General features: G+C 33.3%; 2 protein-coding genes across 2 annotated transcripts; one reads left to right on the forward strand and one right to left on the reverse strand.

Moving 5' to 3' along the window:
- Positions 1-12956: 12956 nt before the first annotated feature.
- On the reverse strand, positions 12957-14742 carry LOC137816617 (uncharacterized). The gene is made up of 2 exons (XM_068619830.1): positions 14215-14742; positions 12957-13304 (listed from the first exon to the last, which is right to left on the reverse strand). The coding sequence occupies exons 1-2, from the start codon at positions 14625-14627 to the stop codon at positions 13070-13072; spliced, it is 648 nt and encodes a 215-aa protein (XP_068475931.1). The 5' UTR covers positions 14628-14742; the 3' UTR covers positions 12957-13069.
- A 1195-nt stretch (positions 14743-15937) lies between these two features.
- On the forward strand, positions 15938-20329 carry LOC137816610 (uncharacterized). Its single transcript, XM_068619823.1, has 5 exons — positions 15938-16885; positions 18181-18233; positions 18904-19070; positions 19157-19308; positions 19716-20329. Exons 1-5 carry the CDS (start codon positions 16165-16167, stop codon positions 20108-20110), a joined length of 1488 nt encoding a protein of 495 aa, XP_068475924.1. The 5' UTR covers positions 15938-16164; the 3' UTR covers positions 20111-20329.
- The last annotated feature ends 1433 nt before the right edge of the window (positions 20330-21762 follow it).

The following is a 21762-nucleotide window of genomic DNA, read 5'->3' on the forward strand; positions in this document are numbered from 1 at the left end:
CCATATCCAGAATCGAAGCCCAACTGCAGCAGTTGAAAATAAGACTCCAGAAGAGGCATGGAGTGGTAAGAAACCAGTAGTTAATTACTTTCGGATCTTTGGAAGCATTGTCCACGTTCATATACCAGATCAAAAGAGGATTAAGCTGGATTATAAAAGCATAAAATGTGTTTTTCTCATAATCAACGATGAGTCTAAGGCATGGAGATTGTATGATCCAGTCTTGAGAAAGATCATCATTAGCAAGGATGTTGTGTTTGAAGAAGAAGAGAGCTGAGATTGGGGCAGAACAGAGGAAGAAATCAAGCGAGATGTGCTAAAATGGGATGATGAAGTTGAATACGATAAGGGTGCAGTGGAAGATGAGCCTTCAAGCAGTAGTTCCAGCTTGGCACAATCACCTTCAAGCATCAGTTTCAGCTTGACAGAATCGCCTCCAAATGAACTGAATTCTACTACACAAGGAGAGCTAGTTGAAGGGAGGGGTGCACAACAAAGAAGAGCGCCAGGATGGATGAATGACTATGTAATAGAAGGAAGATTCTTTGATGGGGAAGACTTTAATGCTATGATGGTAACTTTGAATGACCCAATTTCTTTTGCAAAAGGAGTTAAGAACAAGAAGTGGAGGGAAGCAATGTCAGCTGAAATTGAAGCCATCGAGCGAAATCAAACTTGGGAACTCAATGAGCTGCCTAATGGAGTCAAACCCATTGGAGTTAAGTGGGTGTTCAAAACTAAGCTCAATGAAAATGGAGATGTAGAAAAATTCAAAGCAAGGCTGGTGGCAAAAGGCTATGCACAACGACATGGAGTGGACTACACTGAGGTATTTGCTCCTGTGGCAAGATTTGATATAATTCGTATGATGTTGGCAGTAGCAGCTCAATTCAATTGGGAGGTGTTTCAACTCGATGTGAAGAGTGCCTTTCTTCATGGGAAGCTTAAAGAAGAAGTGTATGTACAACAACCTGAGGGATACACGAAGAAAGGAGAAGAAGAGAAGGTTTATAAGTTGCGGAAGGCCTTGTATGGCCTGAAACAGACACCTCGAGCGTGGTATAGTAAAATTGAGGCCTACTTCAACCAAGAAGGCTTTGACAGATGTCCTAGTGAACACACTTTATTCACAAAGTCGAAAGAAGGAAATATTTTGTTGGTGAGTCTTTATGTTGATGACTTAATCTATACTGGAAATGATGGAAACTTGTTTGATGAATTTAGAAGTTCAATGATGCATGAGTTTGACATGTTTGATTTGGGGAAAATGAAATACTTTCTCGGGATAGAAGTTAAACAATGTGCAGATGGAATTTTTATTTGTCAGAAAAGGTATGCTCAAGAAGTGTTAGAAAGGTTCGAAATGGAGAATGCTAATGCTGTAAAAAATCCAATAGTGCCTGGTACAAGGCTGTCCAAAAATGATGAAGGAGTTAGAGTTGACGAAACTCTTTTCAAGCAGGTGGTCGGAAGCTTGATGTATTTAACTGTGACTAGACCTGACTTGATGTATGTTGTGAGTTTATTAAGCAGTTTATGTCCAGCCCTACAATGTCTCATTGGCTTGCAACAAAGAGGATTTTGAGGTACTTAAAAGGTACCACTGGTTTTGGGATTTTTTACAGAAAGGAAGAGAGCAACCTGAAACTCGTAGCATTCACAGATAGCGATTATGCTGGTGACTTAGATGATCGGAGAAGTACCTCTGGGTATGTGATTATGATGGGTTATGGAGCTGTCTCTTGGTCTTCAAAGAAACAATCAGTAGTTGCTCTCTCTACTATGGAAGCGGAATATATAGCAGCTTCATTGTGTGCCTATCATTGTGTCTGGCTCAGGAGAGTTGTTGAGAAGCTTGGAATTAAAGAGAATTCAAGTACTGTGATTATTTGTGATAATAGTTCAACTATACAACTGTCCAAAGATCTAGTATTTCATGGAAAAAGTAAGCATATAGATGTGAGATTCCATTTCCTTAGAGATTTGGTCAATGAAGGAGTAGTTGAGTTAAGCCACTGTAACTCTCAAAACCAAATTGCTGACATCATGACCAAACCAATAAAATTGGAACAATTTGAAAAGCTAGTGGGATGCTTGGAGTGACAGAAGTAAGCTAAATGCATATGCATTAGCTTAAGGGAGGGAATGTTTGGATATTTATTTCATTTCAGTTACGACTTATCAGTAGAATAATCCTAGGCTTAAGGAATAACTAATTATTAGGAGAGTTTGTTATTATTTCAATTACCACGTTGTAAGCTTGTAAAACGTGGTTAGTTATTTTTTTTAGCTATAATTTGTTAGCATGTAGAAATAAAATGCACCACTTTTTCTTCATTTATCTAGCCTTTCAGTTCTAATTTCACATATATATATATATAGTTTTGGAAGTTGGAAGATGTTTCGACACCAACTTGCCTTTTCGTTTGAGCTTCCCAATCAACATGCATTATGATGAGAGAGACACGTACGGAGTAAACCTACATGTAATTATAATTCTTTTATTTTATTGGATCACTTTTATGTGTTTATTTAAAAAATTGTTTATGCAATAAAAGCATTAGCTAAATGATACATTTACAATTCAATTTTTTTATAAAATCATCTTCCATCACTTTAAGAGTTATATACATCATTTTCCTAAACAATTATAGTTTTTGTTTTTTCATATGAAGCAAATCTTGAGTGTTTGATTACAATTAAAAAATATATATTTTACACTAATTTTTCTAAAACTTCCATTTTATAACCCTTTTTAATAATAAAATATTATGTTTTTCTAATAAAAGTTAATATAAAAGAAATTTTTAAATTAAATAATAATATATTTGATTATCAATAAGTTTGTTTGTTAATAGTAGTTTGTTTAAAGTTGAAAGAAGGAGAAGTAAGAAATAAGTTGCAGCTAAGCTATGGAGATGCATTTTTTATTTTATTTATTTTTAGTTAAAACTAAATAAAAAAATTATTTTTGTAAGAATCTTATCTCTAGTATGTTTTTCATAAACACTTTATTTTCAAGCTTAAACTAACTCACTCCTAAGCTGCTTTTTAAGTAAGTATTTATTTTTACAAATCATTTCAAAAACACTTGTTTTATATTTGAATTAAATTAATTAATTATTTTCACACTGCGAACAGTAGTTACATTTATTTAATATTTTTGGTTTTATATAATAAAAAGTATATATATATATGTCATATATACATGTATTTAAAAAAAAAAACATTATCAAATGAAGATCTTAATATCATATTGACAACAAAATTCTTAAAAAGTTTATTAGAAAGTGAAAATGTTCCTACAATGTTAAATCCTAATTTATTATGTTACTAAAAGGTTAAACATATCCACCCTCTTTAGATTAAGGAGGTATGTGTTTAATATTTAAATTTAAAAAAGATTAATTTATTTTAAATATTTTGCATTAATAAATTTTTTATAATATTAAATTTTTTATTGTATCATATTTTTTAATTATTAGTATTATTACTCATGTATGAATTGTGAGTTTGGTTTTATTAGAAATTGAAAAGTTTCTTAGAGTTTAAATGATAATTTGTTAAGATACCTAAATGTCAAATTTATTCACTCTTTTTCAATTATTAAGACATGTTCCAATAATTGAATTAAAAAATAGTTAATTCATTTTAAAGTATTTAGTTGTTTTGTATTCTATGTTTTTAATTATTTTTATTATTATTACTCGAATTATGTGTTTGGTTTGATTGGAAACAGAAATGTTTCCTATAGTGTTAAATGATAATTTACTAAGTTACTTTCTTTCATGAATTTAGTTGTTTTGTATCCTATGTTTTTAATTATTTTTATTATTATTACTCGAATTATGTGTTTGGTTTGATTGGAAACAGAAATGTTTCCTATAGTGTTAAATGATAATTTACTAAGTTACTTTCTTTCATGAATTTAGTTGTTTTGTATCCTTATGTTTTTAATTATTTCTATTATTATTATTCATTCACAAGTTATGTGTTTGGTTTGATTGGAAACAGAAAAGTTTCATGTAGTATGTTAAATGATAATTTACTAAGTTCTCATAATGTTATGTTGTATGATATTTTTTAATTATTTTTACATTCTTAAGATAAAACTATATATTTTGTCGGTGATTCAAAAGATTTGGATAACACAATTGAGTTGTATGGATTTCCTACTTCTATATTTAATTACTTGTTTTATAATATTTAATTATTTTATTGTATTATATTTTTAAATTATTATTATTATTCATGTAAGAATTATGTGTTTGATTTTATTAGAAATTCAAAAGTTTTTGTATAATATTAAATGATAATTTAGTGAGTTAGGAAGATGTTATATATATTAACTCTAGGTGTATTCCAATAGTTTTTAAATAATTTTGCTTCAATTATCATTTTAAAGTTTTTTTTATTGTATTGTTTTTTTGTTTTTTTTATTATTATTACACTTTATGAATTATTTTTTTGTTTTATTAGAAATTGAAAAATTTCATAGAATGTTAAATAATAATTTACTAAGTTATAATAGAGCAAAATTGTTTAGTCTATTGAAATTTGTTCCAATATTTAAATTTGAAAAACAATATATTTGTTTTTGAAATATTTTGCTTCAATACTTATTTATGGATTGTGTATTTATTTTATTGAAAACTTAACAGTTTCGCAACTTGATCAGTTGCTCAACTAGATGAGTTGTCCAATTGTCAATTATATTCACTATGAGTCAAACATTGATAATTGTTCCACAATTTAAATTTAAAAAGTAGTAATAATAATTTTTTAAAATATTTTGAATCAATTATCTTTTTAAAACATTTAATATTTTTACTGTATTTCATTACTCGTTTACTAAGTATTTGTTTGGTTTTGTTAGAAATTGAAAAAAATTGATATTTATGGAGTTAAAAAATGTCAAATTTATATAAATATTTTGAGTTTGAAAATACAATAAATTTATTTTTAAATATTTTGCATCAATTATTCCTTTAGATTATTTTATTATATCAATTTTTTAAATTATTATTATCATTAGTGATTTCCAAATTGAGTAACTAAAAAGATTGTGACAATATTACTTGTTAATTTACCGAATAACTAATGTATCATATCATATCTATCTCTTTCCTTTCAATTATTGAGATATATTTTAAAATTTAAATTTAAATTTAAAAAATATTTAATTTATTTTTAAATATTTTTCATCAATTATCCTTCAATAACATATTAATTTTCGTTATTATTAGTCATTAACAAATCATATTTGATTTTCTTTAGAAAACGAAAATTTTCATCCGGTGTTAAATGCATTACTTATTATTTTAAATCTTTTTATATTAAATTTATATGATAAATATATTATATTTTTAAATTAAATCACTTCCATTATATGGTCTATTAGTTTGTCATGATCTCTCGGTAATCTTTTATATATTTTTTTTTATTTCTAATTATCATTCTTACATCAAATTTTCACCACATCCTAATCAATTTTCAAATGGAAAATGGTTTTCACATCCATTCTTACATTTTACATTCCCACTAAATATTAATATCTTAATTTTTTTTTTAATTTTAAAAATTATATTAATATTTTAAATTTTATTTATATTTTTATTAAAAATATTAATATCTTATTTTTTTTAATTTTAAAAATTATATTAATATTTTAAATTTTATTTATATTTTTATTAAAAATATTTTTTAATTTTTTTATTACTAATATTAATATTTTGTTGTAGATGTAAAGTAGAGTAGGTGTGAAAATATCATCACCCTCTTAATTGGAAAAACGCAGTATCAAGCAAAACATTAACCCAGTTGAATACCATTTAACAATCTTAAAAAAATGGCTTGGAACAAAAACTTCAAACCCTAAAATTAACACACTCGTATTCATTAATCCTTCTCATCCAAAACCTCTTTCAAACATCATGGTACTAAAAGATAATCATAACATGCCAAAAGAAAACAAACAGAAAGCATCAAGAAAGCATCAAAATTAAAAAGTGAAAAGAACATCTAAAGCATCTCTGGCTTTCAACACTGCATGCTTCTTCTTAAGAACATGATCGAGCTCAACTTCACACCGTGTGCTATGGCAGCACAAAGTAACCACCTTGGAACGGAGGGTCTCAGTGTCCACTCTCAAACGAGCTTCATACTCCTCCAAGTTTTTTAGCGAGCGACGAGAAACGTCACAAGAAAAAGGAGAGCAAGGGAACAAACGGTGTTCGATAGAATCCAACCACGTGTTCCTGAAGGAGAAGAGGCGAACATCATTCAAGTGCTCCGAAAGCTCAGAACTTCTTGAGTCCAAGAGTTCCAACATTGTGTGGTCACGGAGAAGTCGCAGGAGATGGGCAAAACGACCCTTCGTCTTCAAGGAAAGTGCTTCGTCGATAAAATACGCGTCAGGGTGCTTCGAGGAGAACTTGCGTAGTATTACCGGACAAAATCATTCTTAGACTTAATTAGACTTAATTACAGGAATATAATCACTATTAATGAGTCTATAATTAGACTTAATTATAGGAATATAATCACTATTAATGGGTCTATAATTAGTCTTAATTACAGATGTTATGTTAGAAAAAGAATATGTATATGTACGGTTCTAATGCTATGGTTATATATATGTATCATTACTATAGATGAAAGACAGATTGAATAAAACAGAAAATATTCTTTCATGGTATCAGAGCACAAAACTCTGATACCCGACAAACACAAAGCAAAGGCAACGGTGCACAACCATGGCAGATGCACCAGAAAAGAATAATGCCAACAAAGCAGAGGTGCTAAGAAGACCTACTCGCCATATGATCTCAACGCGAGTGACAATCCCGGAAACATAATGACGCAAGTCCAATTGCGCGGAGAAAATTACGACGAATGGGCAAGAGCAGTAAAGATCTCGCTTCGTGCCCGGAGAAAATGGGGCTTCATTGATGGAACACATATCCAACCAGAGGATGAGGCACCCGACCTTGAAGATTGGTGGTGGACCGTGCAGTCCATGATTGTCTCTTGGATTCTAAACACCATTGAACCAAGCTTACGATCCACACAGTAGCATATGCTGAGACTGCACATAACTTGTGGGAAGACATTAAAGAAAGATTCTCGGTCGTGAATGGACCTAGAATTCAACAACTAAGGTCGGACTTGTCAAGATGCAAGCAGGAGGGAATGGTGGTGGCAACTTACTTTGGAAAATTGAAGGTCCTTTGGGATGAGCTTACTAACAGTGACAAAATTCCATCTTGTACGTGTGGTGGATGCAAGTGTGGGATTGGTGCTCAGTTGGAAAAACGAAGGGAGGAGGAGAAGGTTCATCAACTCCTTATGGGGTTGGATGACGCAAGCTACGGGACAGTAAGATCAAACATTATGGCCTAAGACCCATTGCCGTCTCTGAACCGCGTATATGCTATGTTGGTACAAGAAGAAAGAGTGAGAATGATGGCCAAATCAACGGAAGAAAGGGGTTGGTCGTGGGTCTCGCGATGCAGGCCAACTACAAAGAAAAAGGGCATGGAGATATGGTAGAAAAATTAATGACGTGCAGTCATTGCGGTAAAAATGGTCACGACATGAAGGGATGCTTCCAATTGATCGGATATCCCGAATGGTGGGGTGACAGACCAAAAAGTGAAGGCAAATGGAACGGCAGGGGACGCCAAGGGATGCGAAACAAAGGTAACCCGACACGTGCAAATGTGGCACACGCTAGTGGAAGCAACAGTCAAGCCAACAATGACGACAAGAAACTTGAGATCGCAGGTCTGACCAATGAACAATGGAAGGTACTGGTTGATATGATCAGCAAACAAAAATCAAATGAATCAGAGAAAATGACTGGTAAGAGCATTTGGGATTTGTGGATTATTTACAGTGGGGCATCAAACCATACGATCGGGTCACTGGAAAATTTGAGTGAAAAGGAAACTATACAAGGTGCCCCGTAGGGCTACCTGATGGTGAACGTGTTCTAGCTTGCGAACAGGGAACAGTGACTCTTGAAGAAGGACTTGAATTGAAAAATGTCCTTTATGTTCCCAAATTAAAATGCAATTTACTTTCAGTACCTCAATTGACGGATGAAGAGAAAATTGTGTATTATACAGGACCGCACTTCGAGGACGCTGATTGGAGCAGGTGAACGGAAAGATGGGCTTTATTGGTATCGTGGGGTACGGAAGACTCAAACATGTCATGTCAAGATGGAAAATCAACTAGCACTTTGGCACCAAAGATTAGGACATCCGTCATTTAAGATTGTGCAAATGCTTCCTGATATAAGTGGGAAATGTACTCGTGATGAGTTGAATAAAGTTTGTGAAAAATCGAAACAAACGAGAGATAAGTTTTTTCTTAAGTGCGCATCAAGCTTTGAATATTTTTTATTTAATTCATTGTGACTTATGGGGTCCTTATAAAACTCCTTCATCCTGTGGTGCTTCATATTTTTTGACAATTGTGGATGATTGTTCACGGGCAGTTTGGATCTATTTGTTAAAAGAAAAAACAGAGGTATCAGTGACTTTGAAAAAAAATTTCACACTCGTTGAGAGGCAATACAACAAATGTGTTAAAATGGTTCGCTCTGAACATGGAACCGAATTCATGTGTCTAAAACAATATTTCATTCAACAAGGTATCCTTCACCAAACTTCCTGTGTCGGGACCCCGCAACAAAATGGACGCGTCGAACGCAAGCATCGGCATATTCTGAATGTTGCTCGGTCATTACGGTTTCAAGGCAATCTTCCCATTAAATTTTGGGGGGAATGCGTTTTGACTGCAGGCTACTTAATCAATCTCACACCATCCTCCATTCTAAAAGGAAAAACCCCTTATGAAGTGATCCATGGATGTGTACCCAGTTACGCACACTTACGAGTATTTGGTTCATTATGTTATGCTCATAATCAAAATAGACAGCGGGATAAATTTGATAGTCATAGCCGAAAATGTGTGTTTGTCGGGTATCCATATGGCAAAAAAGATGGAAATTATTTGATTTGGAAACAGAAACTTTCTTTGTCTCTCGTGATGTACATTTTTTCGAAAATAAATTTCCATATTTTGAAGCCAAAAAGATGGACACTGCACCACCATTGCAAAACCCAATTATTGCCAACTCTTTAGAAACTGGAACGGACCCACATTTTCTTCATGAAGTTGCCTCCTCAAACCTAGATGAATGCATCGTCAACCAACCCATTGCATCTCCCATCCCAGCCAAGGAAGATGCTACCCTCACAGATGACTTCGACCACACTATCAACGACTCCGATCCGTGTATAGAAGCCTTGACGCTACCCGCAGATCCACCGCCGCGTCCGACGGAGACGGCGCCGTCGGTTTCTTCATCATCGCTGACGGCCGCGGTTCCCCTTGGGCGAGGGCATCGCGCGAAGCTGCTTTCCGTACGGTTACGCGATTTTGTCGCAGCCACCACGATACCGTCAAGCCCCTCTGTTCCGTCACCTCCTTCAACAGAATCCTCAGGTGTTTCGTATTCTATACATGATTTTGTGAATTGTGATTCCTTTTCTAAACATCATCAAAGTTTTCTTGCCTCTTTACACACCGAGCAGGAACCCCTGTTCTTTTCTCAAACGGTCCGAGAACCCCGGTGGCGTGATGCTATGGCACAGGAGATTCATGCTCTCGAACTCAATGACACCTGGAAACTCACCGCTCTCCCTCCTGGAAAGAAGGCACTTGGGTGTAAATGGATCTACAAAATCAAATACAACTCGGATGGAACAATTGAAAGATTCAAGGCTCGATTGGTAATTCTTGGCAATCATCAAGTGGAGGGTTTGGATTACAACGAGACGTTTTCTCCTGCCGTAAAGACGGGAACCATTCGCACAACTCTAGCAGTAGCAGCCGCAAAAGATTGGGAGCTTCATCAGATGGACGTTCACAATGAGTTTCTCCATGGTGATCTTGATGATGAGGTTTATATGAAACTCCCTCCTGGCTTCCAAGAATCTCAACCAGGGGCAGTGTGCGAGCTTCAAAAGTCTCTATATGGCCTCCGACAGGCCCCCAGGTGTTGGTTTGCTAAACTATCTTCTTCTCTCACTCGTTACGGCTTCCAACAATCCCCGAAGGATCATTCCCTGTTTACTCTCAATAATAATGACATACAGTTGGTTGTGCTAGTCTACGTTGATGATCTTGTGATTGCAGGGAATAATGGTACTGCCATCCAATGTTTTAAAGGCTACTTAAATCAATGCTTTCATATGAAAGATTTAGGCCGCCTCAAGTACTTCCTGGGGGTTGAAGTTGCTCGCTCCTCCAACGGAATCTTCCTTTGTCAGAGGAAATATGCCTTAGATATCATTACTGAAGTCGGATTGTTGGGTGCGAAGCCCGCCACTACACCATGTGAAGAAAATCACAAATTGAGCTCCGCTACTGGTTCTTTTCTTTCTGACCCGGCTACTTATCGTAGACTTGTTGGGAGGTTAATTTATCTGTGTTTCACTCGACCTGACCTTACCTACAGTGTCCAAGCTTTATCTCAATTTATGCAAAATCCACGCTCCGAGCATTGGCAAGCTGCTCTTCGTGTTGTTCGATATTTAAAGGGGCATCCTGGACAAGGAATACTCCTACCTCGAGAGAACAACTTACAACTCTTTGGGTGGTGTGATTCTGATTGGGCAAGTTGTCCACTGACACGGAAATCTCTCACCGGATGGTTTATTCAACTCGGCACTTCCCCAATCTCTTGGAAAACCCAGAAACAACAAACGGTTTCTGCCTCCTCTGCTGAGGCTGAATATCAATCAATGGCTAAGACCACCCGAGAATTAAAGTGGATTAAAGACATTCTCGCTTCTCTACATGTTCCTCATCCTGTCCCAATTCGTCTTTATTGTGATAGTCAAGCAGCACTTCACATTACTAAAAACCCGGTCTTCCACGAACGCACCAAACACATTGAGGTTGACTGCCACCTTGTTCGAGATGAAATCATTCACAAGCGCCTTCTTCCATCCTATGTGCCCACACATACACAACTAGCTGACCTTTTCACCAAAGCTCTCGGTGCTAAAAAGTTTGGAGTCATCTTGGTCAAGTTGGGCATTCAAGACTTACATGCTCCAACTTGAGGGGATATTACCGGACAAAATCATTCTTAGACTTAATTACAGGAATATAATCACTATTAATGAGTCTATAATTAGACTTAATTATAGGAATATAATCACTATTAATGGGTCTATAATTATCTTAATTACAGATGTTATGTTAGAAAAAGAATCTGTACGGTTCTAATGCTATGGTTATATATATATGTATCATTGCTATAGATGAAAGACAGATTGAATAAAAAAGAAAATATTCTTTCACGTAGCAAACTCACGTCTTCTTTGGATAACAAGTTTAAACGGACAAAGTCTTTCAAGTGTTTGGTGGGGTTTTGATTGTTCAACATTTCTTCTTCTTCTCCTTCTTCTTCGTCTTCTCCTTCTTCTTCTTCTCCTTCTACTTCTGAGTATTCGTCACTGCACTCTGAGTATTCAGCAGCCATTTTTGGAGAAAAGAAAAGAAGAAGAAGACTTTTTTCTTAACACCACATTTGTGTTGGATATATATATAGTGTTGAAAGTTGGAAGATGTTTGGCCACCAACTTGCCTTTTCGTTTCAGCTTCCCAATCAACATGCATTATGATGAGAGAGATACGAAATAAACCTTCTTGTAATTATAATTCTTTTCTTTAATTAATTCGATCAGTTCTATAATTATAATTATTGATTTAACTATAATTATTTAATTATAAATTTAGTAAAAAAAAATTTCATAGTTAATTATATACTAATTTAAAATTAATTTAGAAACTAATAATTTTTTAATTATCTCTAATTTAGTCATTATAATAATGAATTATTATTTTTCTCTAAAATAAATTTTTATTTAGTTTAATGATTTTTTTTAGGTATATTTCATCATCAAGTATCTTAATTTGTTAATAGTTTTGTTTAAACTTGAGGAAGAAGAAGTAAGAAATAATAGGTTTCTGGGAAGCTATTTCTAAAAGTAGGGAAGTATGGAGATACATTTTTAACTAAAAAGAATGTTTTAGTTGAAACTAAATAAAAAAAATATTTTTGTAAGAATCACTTATCTATAATATGTTTTTCATAAATACTTTATTTTCAAGCTTAAACGAACACTCACTCCTAATCTGCTTTTTAATAGTATTTATTTCTAAAAATCATTTTAAAAACACTTGTTTTATATTTGAATTAACTAAATTGATTATTTTCACATTGGGAACAGTAGTTACATTTATTTAATATTTTCGGTTTTATATAATCCAAAGTATGTGTATATATATCATATATGCACGTATTTTAAAAATGAAACATTAGCAATCTCAATATCATAGACCACAAAATTCTTAATAGGTTAAAAATAGATAACTAATATAAAAAATTATGCTAAATGTAATTTATGTTCTAATATTTTTTTACCGATGTGTTTAATTTTAAACTATATAGTTGTCTTTCTCGAATTTCATTTTACAAATTAGTAAATATATAAAAAAAAAAACAGAGGGCATATTAAAAAACAATTATTTTATATGTTGGTAGTATTATACCAAACCTAACTTAGAAATATCATGACCTCATACAATCATAAACGGACATTAATAGAGGTAGAAACCTAGAATTGACGTTAAATACTAATCTTAATCTTTACATTAGGGATTAATTGAGATTTACATAACACTGAACAAAAATCACAATGAACAAAACCAAATAGAAATGTATTCAACATTCTATATTTTGAGGGCTAGTACATAGAAAATTCCAATGTACCAATAAGCAACTAGAAAGTTGCTGAAAACAAAAATAAAAAAACTGCTACATATAACTAAAACTTCAGCTTTAGATCAGACCAAAGATGCATTTGAAAGAATTGGAAAAACAGTAATTATTACAGCATATGGTGTAGCTTAAAGATAGCATGCAGAGAAGCCATGGAAGAAGAAGAAGAGTTTGGCTGAGTAGGAATGGTGAGTGAATAAGTCTTCACTTTGTCCACCACCAGAGGAAGTCCTTGCGCCTGTTGATCTTCTTCTGGAGCTGAAGGAGGCCATAGAGTAAAGCTTCAGCAGTTGGAGGACAACCAGGAAGATAAATGTCAACAGGAACAATCCTGTCACATCCTCTAACAACTGAGTATGAATAGTGATAATATCCACCTCCATTAGCACAGCTTCCCATTGATATCACCCACCTTGGTTCTGGCATTTGATCATAAACCCTAATCATTTTTACCATCAAACAGGTTCATCTCATGTTAGCATCACTCTCTCAAACTCGAATATCACATAATAAGGTAATATTCACAATAAAAAATTAATCTTTCTGTCATCAAATTTTAGTAGGTTATAACTTACAAAAAAAAAAAATATTATTGTTCTAGTAAACACTCAAAATTTTTTAACTATCCTTCATTTTCAAGTTACCCATAATTTTTTTTTTTCTTTTCAACCTCCTCTCATTCACAAACACAACCAAAAGGTTTACTTTCACATCATATAAAAACAAATACTTTCACTTTACTACCCATTTTAATAATATAATAATATGTATTAGTAGTTTATATTAAAATATAAAAAGAATATGGTTAGAATAATAATATAACGCGTTATGAAGTAAGAATAAATTTTCAACATAGCCTATTTTTAAAGGAGAAAAATATTTAAACTAAATAGTAGATATTTAAATTAAAATAAAATTTTTTTGTTGGAGATCCCAGATTAGAGATGAAAATATTTCATTGTATGTAAGTGGATTTTATAGGATTGAGTTAGACTTAAGGTCCAGTTCGTAACATGATATTAGAGCCATTTAAAAAGTCTATTCTAAACTTGTTGGGCCTATCGAATTAACCATAATATGTTGTCCTTGCACAAGCTATCACCTTTGGTGTGAGGAATGTGTTGGAAATTCTACATCGACTAAAAATGTGAATATTTCATTGTATATAAGTGTGCTCAAACCTCATCCTATAAGCTTGATTTTATGAGGTTGAATTAGATTTAAAATTCACTTCGTAATAGTTTTGGTTGTGATAGTTTTAAATAGTAGATAGAATTTTATGAGATAGTGAATACTTGAATAAAATAAGGAAAATGTAATGGTAGGATGGAAAGAAGGAGAAAACTAACTTGCGAAGGGCAGGGGCCATCTTGTTGGTGAGGGTGCCAGCAACGATCATGCAATCGGACTGGCGTGGGCTGGGCCTGAAGATGATTCCGAAGCGGTCCAGATCGTAACGGGCCGCACCCGTGTGCATCATCTCCACGGCGCAGCAGGCCAGCCCAAACGTCATGGGCCAGATGGATCCCACGCGGGCCCAGTTCATGAGGTTGTCCACCTTGGAGATCACGAACTCCGCCGGCTTCGACAACCCCACGGGGGAGGACTTCGACGTCGGCGGCGACGCACAATAACTCGTCGGAGCCACCGCGTCGGAGGAGCTGCTGTGGAGGAGCGACGCCGAAGCTAGCCGCTGAGGGAGGCGCCACGTGGTTCCGGTTCGAGTGATGAGAGCCATGGAGACACGAGCACGACACAACATGCACTTTGGTTTTTTTTTTTTTTCCTCTGTGGTTTGTTTTGGAGGAATGAATGGTATTGTTCACGTAAACTCTCTGTTTCTTCTTGGGACAATCGATGTTGCAGTGTGGTCGCCATTTTAGGATCATGGTTGAACCAATTTTGTAACAAACCTTCCTTGTTTGTAGTTTTGGTGCTGATTGCTACACATCACCAAAACATTTTACTAAAATAACCATACATATACATGGGTTTCAATAAAGAAAAATGATACACAATTGTTGCAGTTTTATATAATTCTTTATGAATTTAAAAATAATTATATATAATAAAAAATAAATTTGTAAAATATTGAAAGTTATAATATGTATGATTACTCTTCAATAAATTTGGTTGAGATTGATTATAAAAGTAGAGCATATTTAACTCCTGAAAGCATTTTGCATATGATTGGAAAAGCTTTTATATTGTTAGTTACTTCTAGAATGACAAGAAAAAGTTTTCTCAAGGTTAAGTTGTAAAATTATTTTAATTTTAAGAGAAAATTTATTTATTTATTCTCAAAAAGATTGATAAAGGAGAAAAATATATAGAATATTAATTACATGAAAGATAAAGAACCCTAAATAAAATTTATCTTTTAATTAAAGTAGATATCAATAAAAAAAACTTCTAAATAAATCACTTTTAAGGCCCTATTTTTTCATTAATTTTATATAAGAAGAAGAATGATGACTCACTTTCAAATTGAAATTCTTTAAATCTAATGTTAGGATTTTGTTACTATTAACTTAAGCTTTTAACTTCTATTCAAGGGAAGATGAGTAATGAGATGGTAAGAATTAACGAGAAAAGGAAAAAGAAAGTATAGAAGATAAAATAAAAGACAGAAAAGGGAGAAGATGAATAGAAGAGAACTAATGAAACGATAAATATAATATTTAATAGTTTTACAAAAGAGAAAATATATATTCAGACTAATTAAAGAAATATATTTATTTTTTTCAGTTCAACCGAGATTTTAACTATTTGACTCATTTTATAGAACTTCTCTTTAAACTTATTACTATTATACTTAGTTACTTAATTGAATAAATATAAAGTTAGATTTATAACTATAATACATCACTCGTATAAATAATTAAATATAAAATTTTTAATTCTTTCCTTACTCTTCTTCTCTTTATTCTCAAATTAATGTCTATCCATTTTTTTAACAAAACAAAAATAAATAAAGAAAATAACGAAAAAGTAAATATTTCAGAAAAATAAAAATAGTTATTTTACTTATATAAGACAAGTTAAGAAATGGACTGAGAAAAACAAAGCATAGCATTTATTAAGTTAATTATAAAATAAAAATGAAAGTAATAAACAAATATAATTGAGTAGAAAAGGAAATTCAAAAAAGTTGCCCGTTAACAAAGTGCATATTCCTTTCCCTCCCGTTTTCCCTGCACCTTCCACAAAACCTAGGGTTCCTCTTTCTCCCTTCAAATTCCCTTCATTCCCTTCACCTTCACTCTTCCCCTTCACACCCAAAGAAATTCCCCACAATCATGAACCCTAACCCTAATTCTAACCCTTACGAAACCATGCTAAAGGAATCCATCAACCGCTTCTTCGCCGAACGCCGCAGAGGCGTCACCAACTTCTCCGACTTCACCTCCATCTTCTCCCGCATGCTCCACGCTGCCCCCAACCCTCCCATTCCAGTCCTCTGGTTCTACGCTGCGCTCGAATTTCACGCCGCGCGCGACCCTTCAAGAAGCGCCAGGGACCTGTTCCAGCTGCTCGTTTCGTGTTCCGGTTCGTGCGGCTCCACGAAGCGGATCGCTGCGCTCGCGCCGTTGGTGTTTGTTCTGCACCGCATGGCGCTTCGGCGCGGGGAGTTTCGGAGCGAGGTGGAGGAGCTGGTGGAAGGCGTTGTGAACTACTGCAGCATTTTCTGCGGGAAGGAGGTTTGCGACGGCGATGTGGCGGTTGTGGAGTTCGAGGATTTGATCAAGGTGTGGATGGTGGACGGTGGCGGTGGTGGTGGTGGGGTTTTTGGAGACTGCGGTGTGGAAGGGTTTTTCCCTCTTGTGAGTGAGGAATTTCGGAAGGGGATTGTGAGGGGTTGCGAGGTTGGGGTTTTGGCGGGAGTTGTTATGTGCGAAGCGCTTTTGTTGAAGCTGTGTTTGGCGTTTGAGAAAGGACTTAGCAGAGCGGAGCTGGAGAAGAATTTGCTGGCTTCAGCGGTTCAGACCATAACAGGGTTTCGGAGTTTTCGCTTTCTGGGTAAGACCTTTGTTTCTTTCTGAGCACACTTTTCTTTAGTTTAATTCTAATAATTTAAAATTAAATAAAACTCGTCTCTTTAAAATGAATGTATCAAAACAAACAAGTAAATTGACATGATCAAACAAAATTAGAAAATTTTCTATTTATATTTTTTTCTTCAATCACTTCATTTGACCAGATTTAATTTTAAATAATTCAAAATAAAATATAAGTTCCATTGAAAATATCTTATTAATTTAAATTTTTAAGGAACCTATTAATTTAATTATCTTGAGTATTTAACTAATTTTATGGGAAGTGGGTACCATGATATTCGACCATCCATTTATAATAAGAAAGAAAAACCCATAAAATACCCATTATGAATTTTATCCACTGATATGTTGTCAGAACTAGGCGTGGGTTTCATTTCTTGAATATTTTTATATTAGGAAAGCAGAATTATATAATTATATGCCTAATCACACTTAAACTCTGACTTAACCAAATTTTACCCTGTGCCTGTTTCTTTTTTGGCACTACATTTATATTCTCGCTTATTCTGACATCATTAAGAGTCAGAGGAGAATCTTTTATAAATCAAGGTTAATGATAAAGGTTTAATTTTTCCTTTATTTGACCTGTTTTGATTAGCTTCTTTAGAAGTCTAGGACAATTTTTTGTTGTTGACTTTTTCGCAAGTTAAAATTAGTCCGCTGAAAAAAAAAAAAAGGAAATTATATGAGAGGATTTCTACAAATTAATTCATGTATAAACTAATTTCTTTTTTTCTTTTTCTTTTTCTCTCCAACAACGAGTTTATGGAGAAACTTGATCAAACAGAAGCAAAAGCATTAAGTTTTATTCTTAAAAAACATATAATGTGTTTATTTAAGTGATAAGATATTAAGAAGTGTTTAACAAAAAACATTAATGAGATGCCCTTTATTTTCTTTAAAATATATTTTTATTTTCTGCAGAAAAAATGCTTTTTTTTGTTTCTTAATCTTACTTCGTAAATGCCTTCTTCTAATTGTGTTCTATAAACTTTGAAGTTTGAGTGTTGTTTCTTCACCATTTTAGGAAGCTGGGTCTGGATGAAACGCAGTTACGTTTGATTATAGTTTTCTCCTGTAGCCAAACCAATAAGATCACTTGATACAAGTGTTTGTTAATTGTCTTAGTTCAATCTCTTTTTACCCGTATTTGTTTATTTCTCAGCTTGACAAATGTCCAATCGTTGTGCTTTTTGGGATGACCTCATTACAGTTTTCATTTCTGTTCTTCCTGATTGCTGATTGGTCTCCATTCAGATACCCTTTTCAGGATGATGTTGGAGCCAGGTTTCCCAGTGACCTCTCTACTGGTCAGTACCGTGTCTCTTTTGCTTTAATTTTCCTTGATCTTAATTTTCCTCTTAGAAAAAAAACACCTTTTTCTCCAGAAAACTTTGTTGGATCTCAAAACTAAATAGACTAACTTCAAATAACTACAAGCCCAATTACCCTGCATGGCATATGTTTAATGGAGGCTAGTCATGTCTTGACGTCACTGCCATCTATAGAGGTTACTCAGGTTAGCATGCAAGAAAATCTAAAGGGCACTGTTTTTTAGTATGCAATACATATTTTTTAGTGCTCAAATTTATTCTTTATAAAATAAGTGATGAAAGACCAGGAGTTGAAGTATTGATTATTGTTGGAAAACTGAGTTACATTTTGGAAATTTAAAACTCAACCTTACCAGTAACATTCTTTACATAACCGATTATTCATGAATGGTTCACTAGTTTTTTATTTTCAGTATAATGTCTGTGAAAAGGGGTTACTGCTTGGTTAGCTACATTAATAATTCATTGCCATAGTCTTCACGGTCATTGAATCCAATACTGGGCACCCTTCTTCTGTTGGTAATTTCAGCTCCTAGTTCTATGGAAATGACTTTATTCCTTTTACCTTCAATAAATGTGTGATGTATATTACTTGTTTCTAATTTTTACTATTACATTCAACGACTAACTGCTTGTTTTACTGTAGGGTTCTGAAAATCAAGTTCTTGTAAAAGAAGTCCTGTACAATTCTGTGATGATGATAGACTATTCATTCATTAATCCTCAGGCAGAATTTTCACTATATGCCAACAGCTTGAAAGATGTTGCTATAACTTGGTTGTTTGTTGCTGAGTTAGCTGTGCAGTCTGCTAGGTATGAGAAAAGGCTATTGTGACTGATGAATGAAGGGTTTGTGGAATGTTTCACCTGACAAGTCTCATTCTCTGGTTTGGTCACAGGGAAAAAGGTGACCAGGGGAAAGCTATGTCTTACATAAATGCCTTCTGTAGATCTTGTATACCCATTCAATTGATCAACTGGGTTACTAATCAAAATTGCACAGGCAGGAATATCAGCAGACCAAATGTTTCCACTCCCATAGCTCTTATAAGTGAGTTCCTCCGATTTTTCTTGCAATTATTATTGTTTTTCTTTTTTACTTCTCTCCGTACCATTAACAGACTGCTATATTTTAAAAAGTTCAGGAAACTCTACAGTTGAATGCTGCACACAATTTCAAATTTTATTAAATGCTTGTCTGGTTTTTGTCAGATCAAGTTGAATGTGGACCTGAGATCCACATCCTAGCTAGAGTTATTTAAGTGGTTTTCATTTTTCAATTTAAAACGTGAAAACAAGATTCCATGCTCTAAATCAAACATACACAAGTGTCACTGGTGATTGAAATAAGATTGTTGTTATAACTGAAACAACTACCATTTATGCATTCTCCTTGGTTTTCTTTGTGAGACTACTCTTTTTGTTTCCTCTTGTATCTAATAGTGATTTCATGTTCAGAGTGGCTTCTAGTTGTTGAGGAACAAGGAATTCCAGTGTTTGCTGGCGAAACTGCCAAGCAGATGGACTTAATGTTCAAAGCTAACTTTTTCACTTCAAGAACCGAGTGCTTATTTCCAGTGATCAAGCATTTCTTCAACAATCTGGACAAGAATATCTTTTCTCTGAGTGGAGAAGCCGGGGCAGATAAACTTGATGATGACATAGAGATGGCTGATACTGTGGACACTGTAAGTTTGGCTGCTGCTGATAATCTGAGCTCAGTTATTGATGGGACAAGAAAACGCAAAGAAGGGATCGATGATGATACTAATAAAACACCGCTAAAATATTTGAGATGTCATATTCATGAGAATACAGTAAGAGAAAACCCATTTACATTCAGGCAACAATGATGCTTTGGATGTTGGGAGCACAGTGCATTGAATATTTTGGTCCAATTAACGTCCAAAACATATGATAGGTGAATTGAAACTCTATTAGGACACTGGTCTATAATTTTTTGACCATCCTTGTTTGTCATTTTGGTTCTAGGAATTTGGAAACATTCACCCAAAAACTTCTGCAAGATCTTCTGCCAAAGTATATATAAATATATTTGGATATTGGACTAACCCTAGTTTTCATTCAATTTCGTTTTAGTTGGAATATCTGTTTGCATACGTAAAAGACTTGTTAGATCAAATATAAAATAATTACTGTTTGAACTTATTTATAAATTTTATTATAGTTTACTTTATTCTTCTAAATTTTAATGGTAAAAAAATGAATAATATGTACTACTGGAATATTTGTTTGGTAAAGAATATTTTTACTTTTCATAAATTAGTAATAGTATTGGTGGAAACGGCCAAATTTGCGTCTGTCGATCTGTATGTAAATTGGAGTGGAACCTATTACATTTTTATTATATATTTTAAAATATTAATTTATATTTAATTTAATTTTTATTTTTTTTATCTTCCTGATAAAATGTTTATATTTTTATCATATTAAAGCTTGCTAACATATTTTTTGTTATGCAAACTTTTTAGTTTTACCTTTTTATAATTGAAGTTTAATGTATTTTTATCTTGTTAAAAGAATAATTAATTTAAAATTATTATGACAGTATAAATATATATATATATAATTCACTAAAATACTAAAAATATTATTAAATTAATAAATATCCTAATTATGTGTTTAGGGTTTAGAAGATGTACTATTAGTACTAATAATCAAATAGCCCTAAGTGACTGGTCAGAACCAGTCCCTAAGATCTAAGTAATAACTTTTCGTACAATATAATTAGCCTAATTAGGTGTACAAAGTGATGTTTTGGCATCGAGGTTAATTCAGTGACTTGTCCTAATCTAAACTCAATCGAAGCCTCATTACCATCCTATAAATATGCACTCTTTTAAAGGCAAAAATATGTGATGAACAACGTTTATTAGCCCAACCTACCATATACCAATACTGACTTAGAGATCGTATTGTCTTTTGCAGTGACAAGGAGCACTCAAGATGATAAGGAGAGCACTTCTCAGCTCATACAAGAATAGAGGATGTAAATGAAATATCTTGAAATTATAGTAATTGTACATATTTAATTACATGTAAAAATCTTAGATGATATAAGTTGCTTAAAAAACTATCCTTTTTGAAAAATTAGGACGAAATTTTTTCTTAAATATGTTGGTAAGAGGGTTTCAAATGTAGTGATAAAATGGTCTCTTTGAACCAACTAGAATTATTGATAATATTATGGTTCCTAATGAATTTTCTTTATGGATTCTAGATGAAAATAAAATAGTACAACATGTATGTAAGAACTAAGAACATTATATTTTTTGCTTTAAGTATTGATAAATTTTATATAGTTTATGTGTGTTCTTCAGCTAAAGAAACGTGGGATGTGTTAGAGTTCACTTTTGAAGGAATTGAAAAGGTTAAGATAGCAATGAAAAATACTCTCATACAAGAGTATGAGATGCTTATGATGCTTCAAAAATGAAAACATTGATGATGTTCAAAAGAGGTTCACTCATATAATAAATTATTC

This window comes from Phaseolus vulgaris, chromosome 1 (genome assembly GCF_000499845.2).
Source record: "Phaseolus vulgaris cultivar G19833 chromosome 1, P. vulgaris v2.0, whole genome shotgun sequence".
Taxonomy (NCBI): Eukaryota; Viridiplantae; Streptophyta; class Magnoliopsida; order Fabales; family Fabaceae; genus Phaseolus; species Phaseolus vulgaris.

Bases quoted from the DNA above. Each gene is read 5' to 3' on its own strand.
- LOC137816610 (XM_068619823.1), top strand. From the start codon at position 16,165: ATGAACCCTAACCCTAATTCTAACCCTTACGAAACCATGCTAAAGGAA. The intron at 16,886-18,180 runs GTAAGACCTTTG...GTCTCCATTCAG, and splicing joins TCGGAGTTTTCGCTTTCTGG to ATACCCTTTTCAGGATGATG. The intron at 19,071-19,156 runs GTATGAGAAAAG...GTTTGGTCACAG, and splicing joins TTAGCTGTGCAGTCTGCTAG to GGAAAAAGGTGACCAGGGGA.
- LOC137816617 (XM_068619830.1), bottom strand. From the start codon at position 14,627: ATGTTGTGTCGTGCTCGTGTCTCCATGGCTCTCATCACTCGAACCGGA. The intron at 13,305-14,214 runs GTTAGTTTTCTC...AAAAATGATTAG, and splicing joins ATGGCCCCTGCCCTTCGCAA to GGTTTATGATCAAATGCCAG.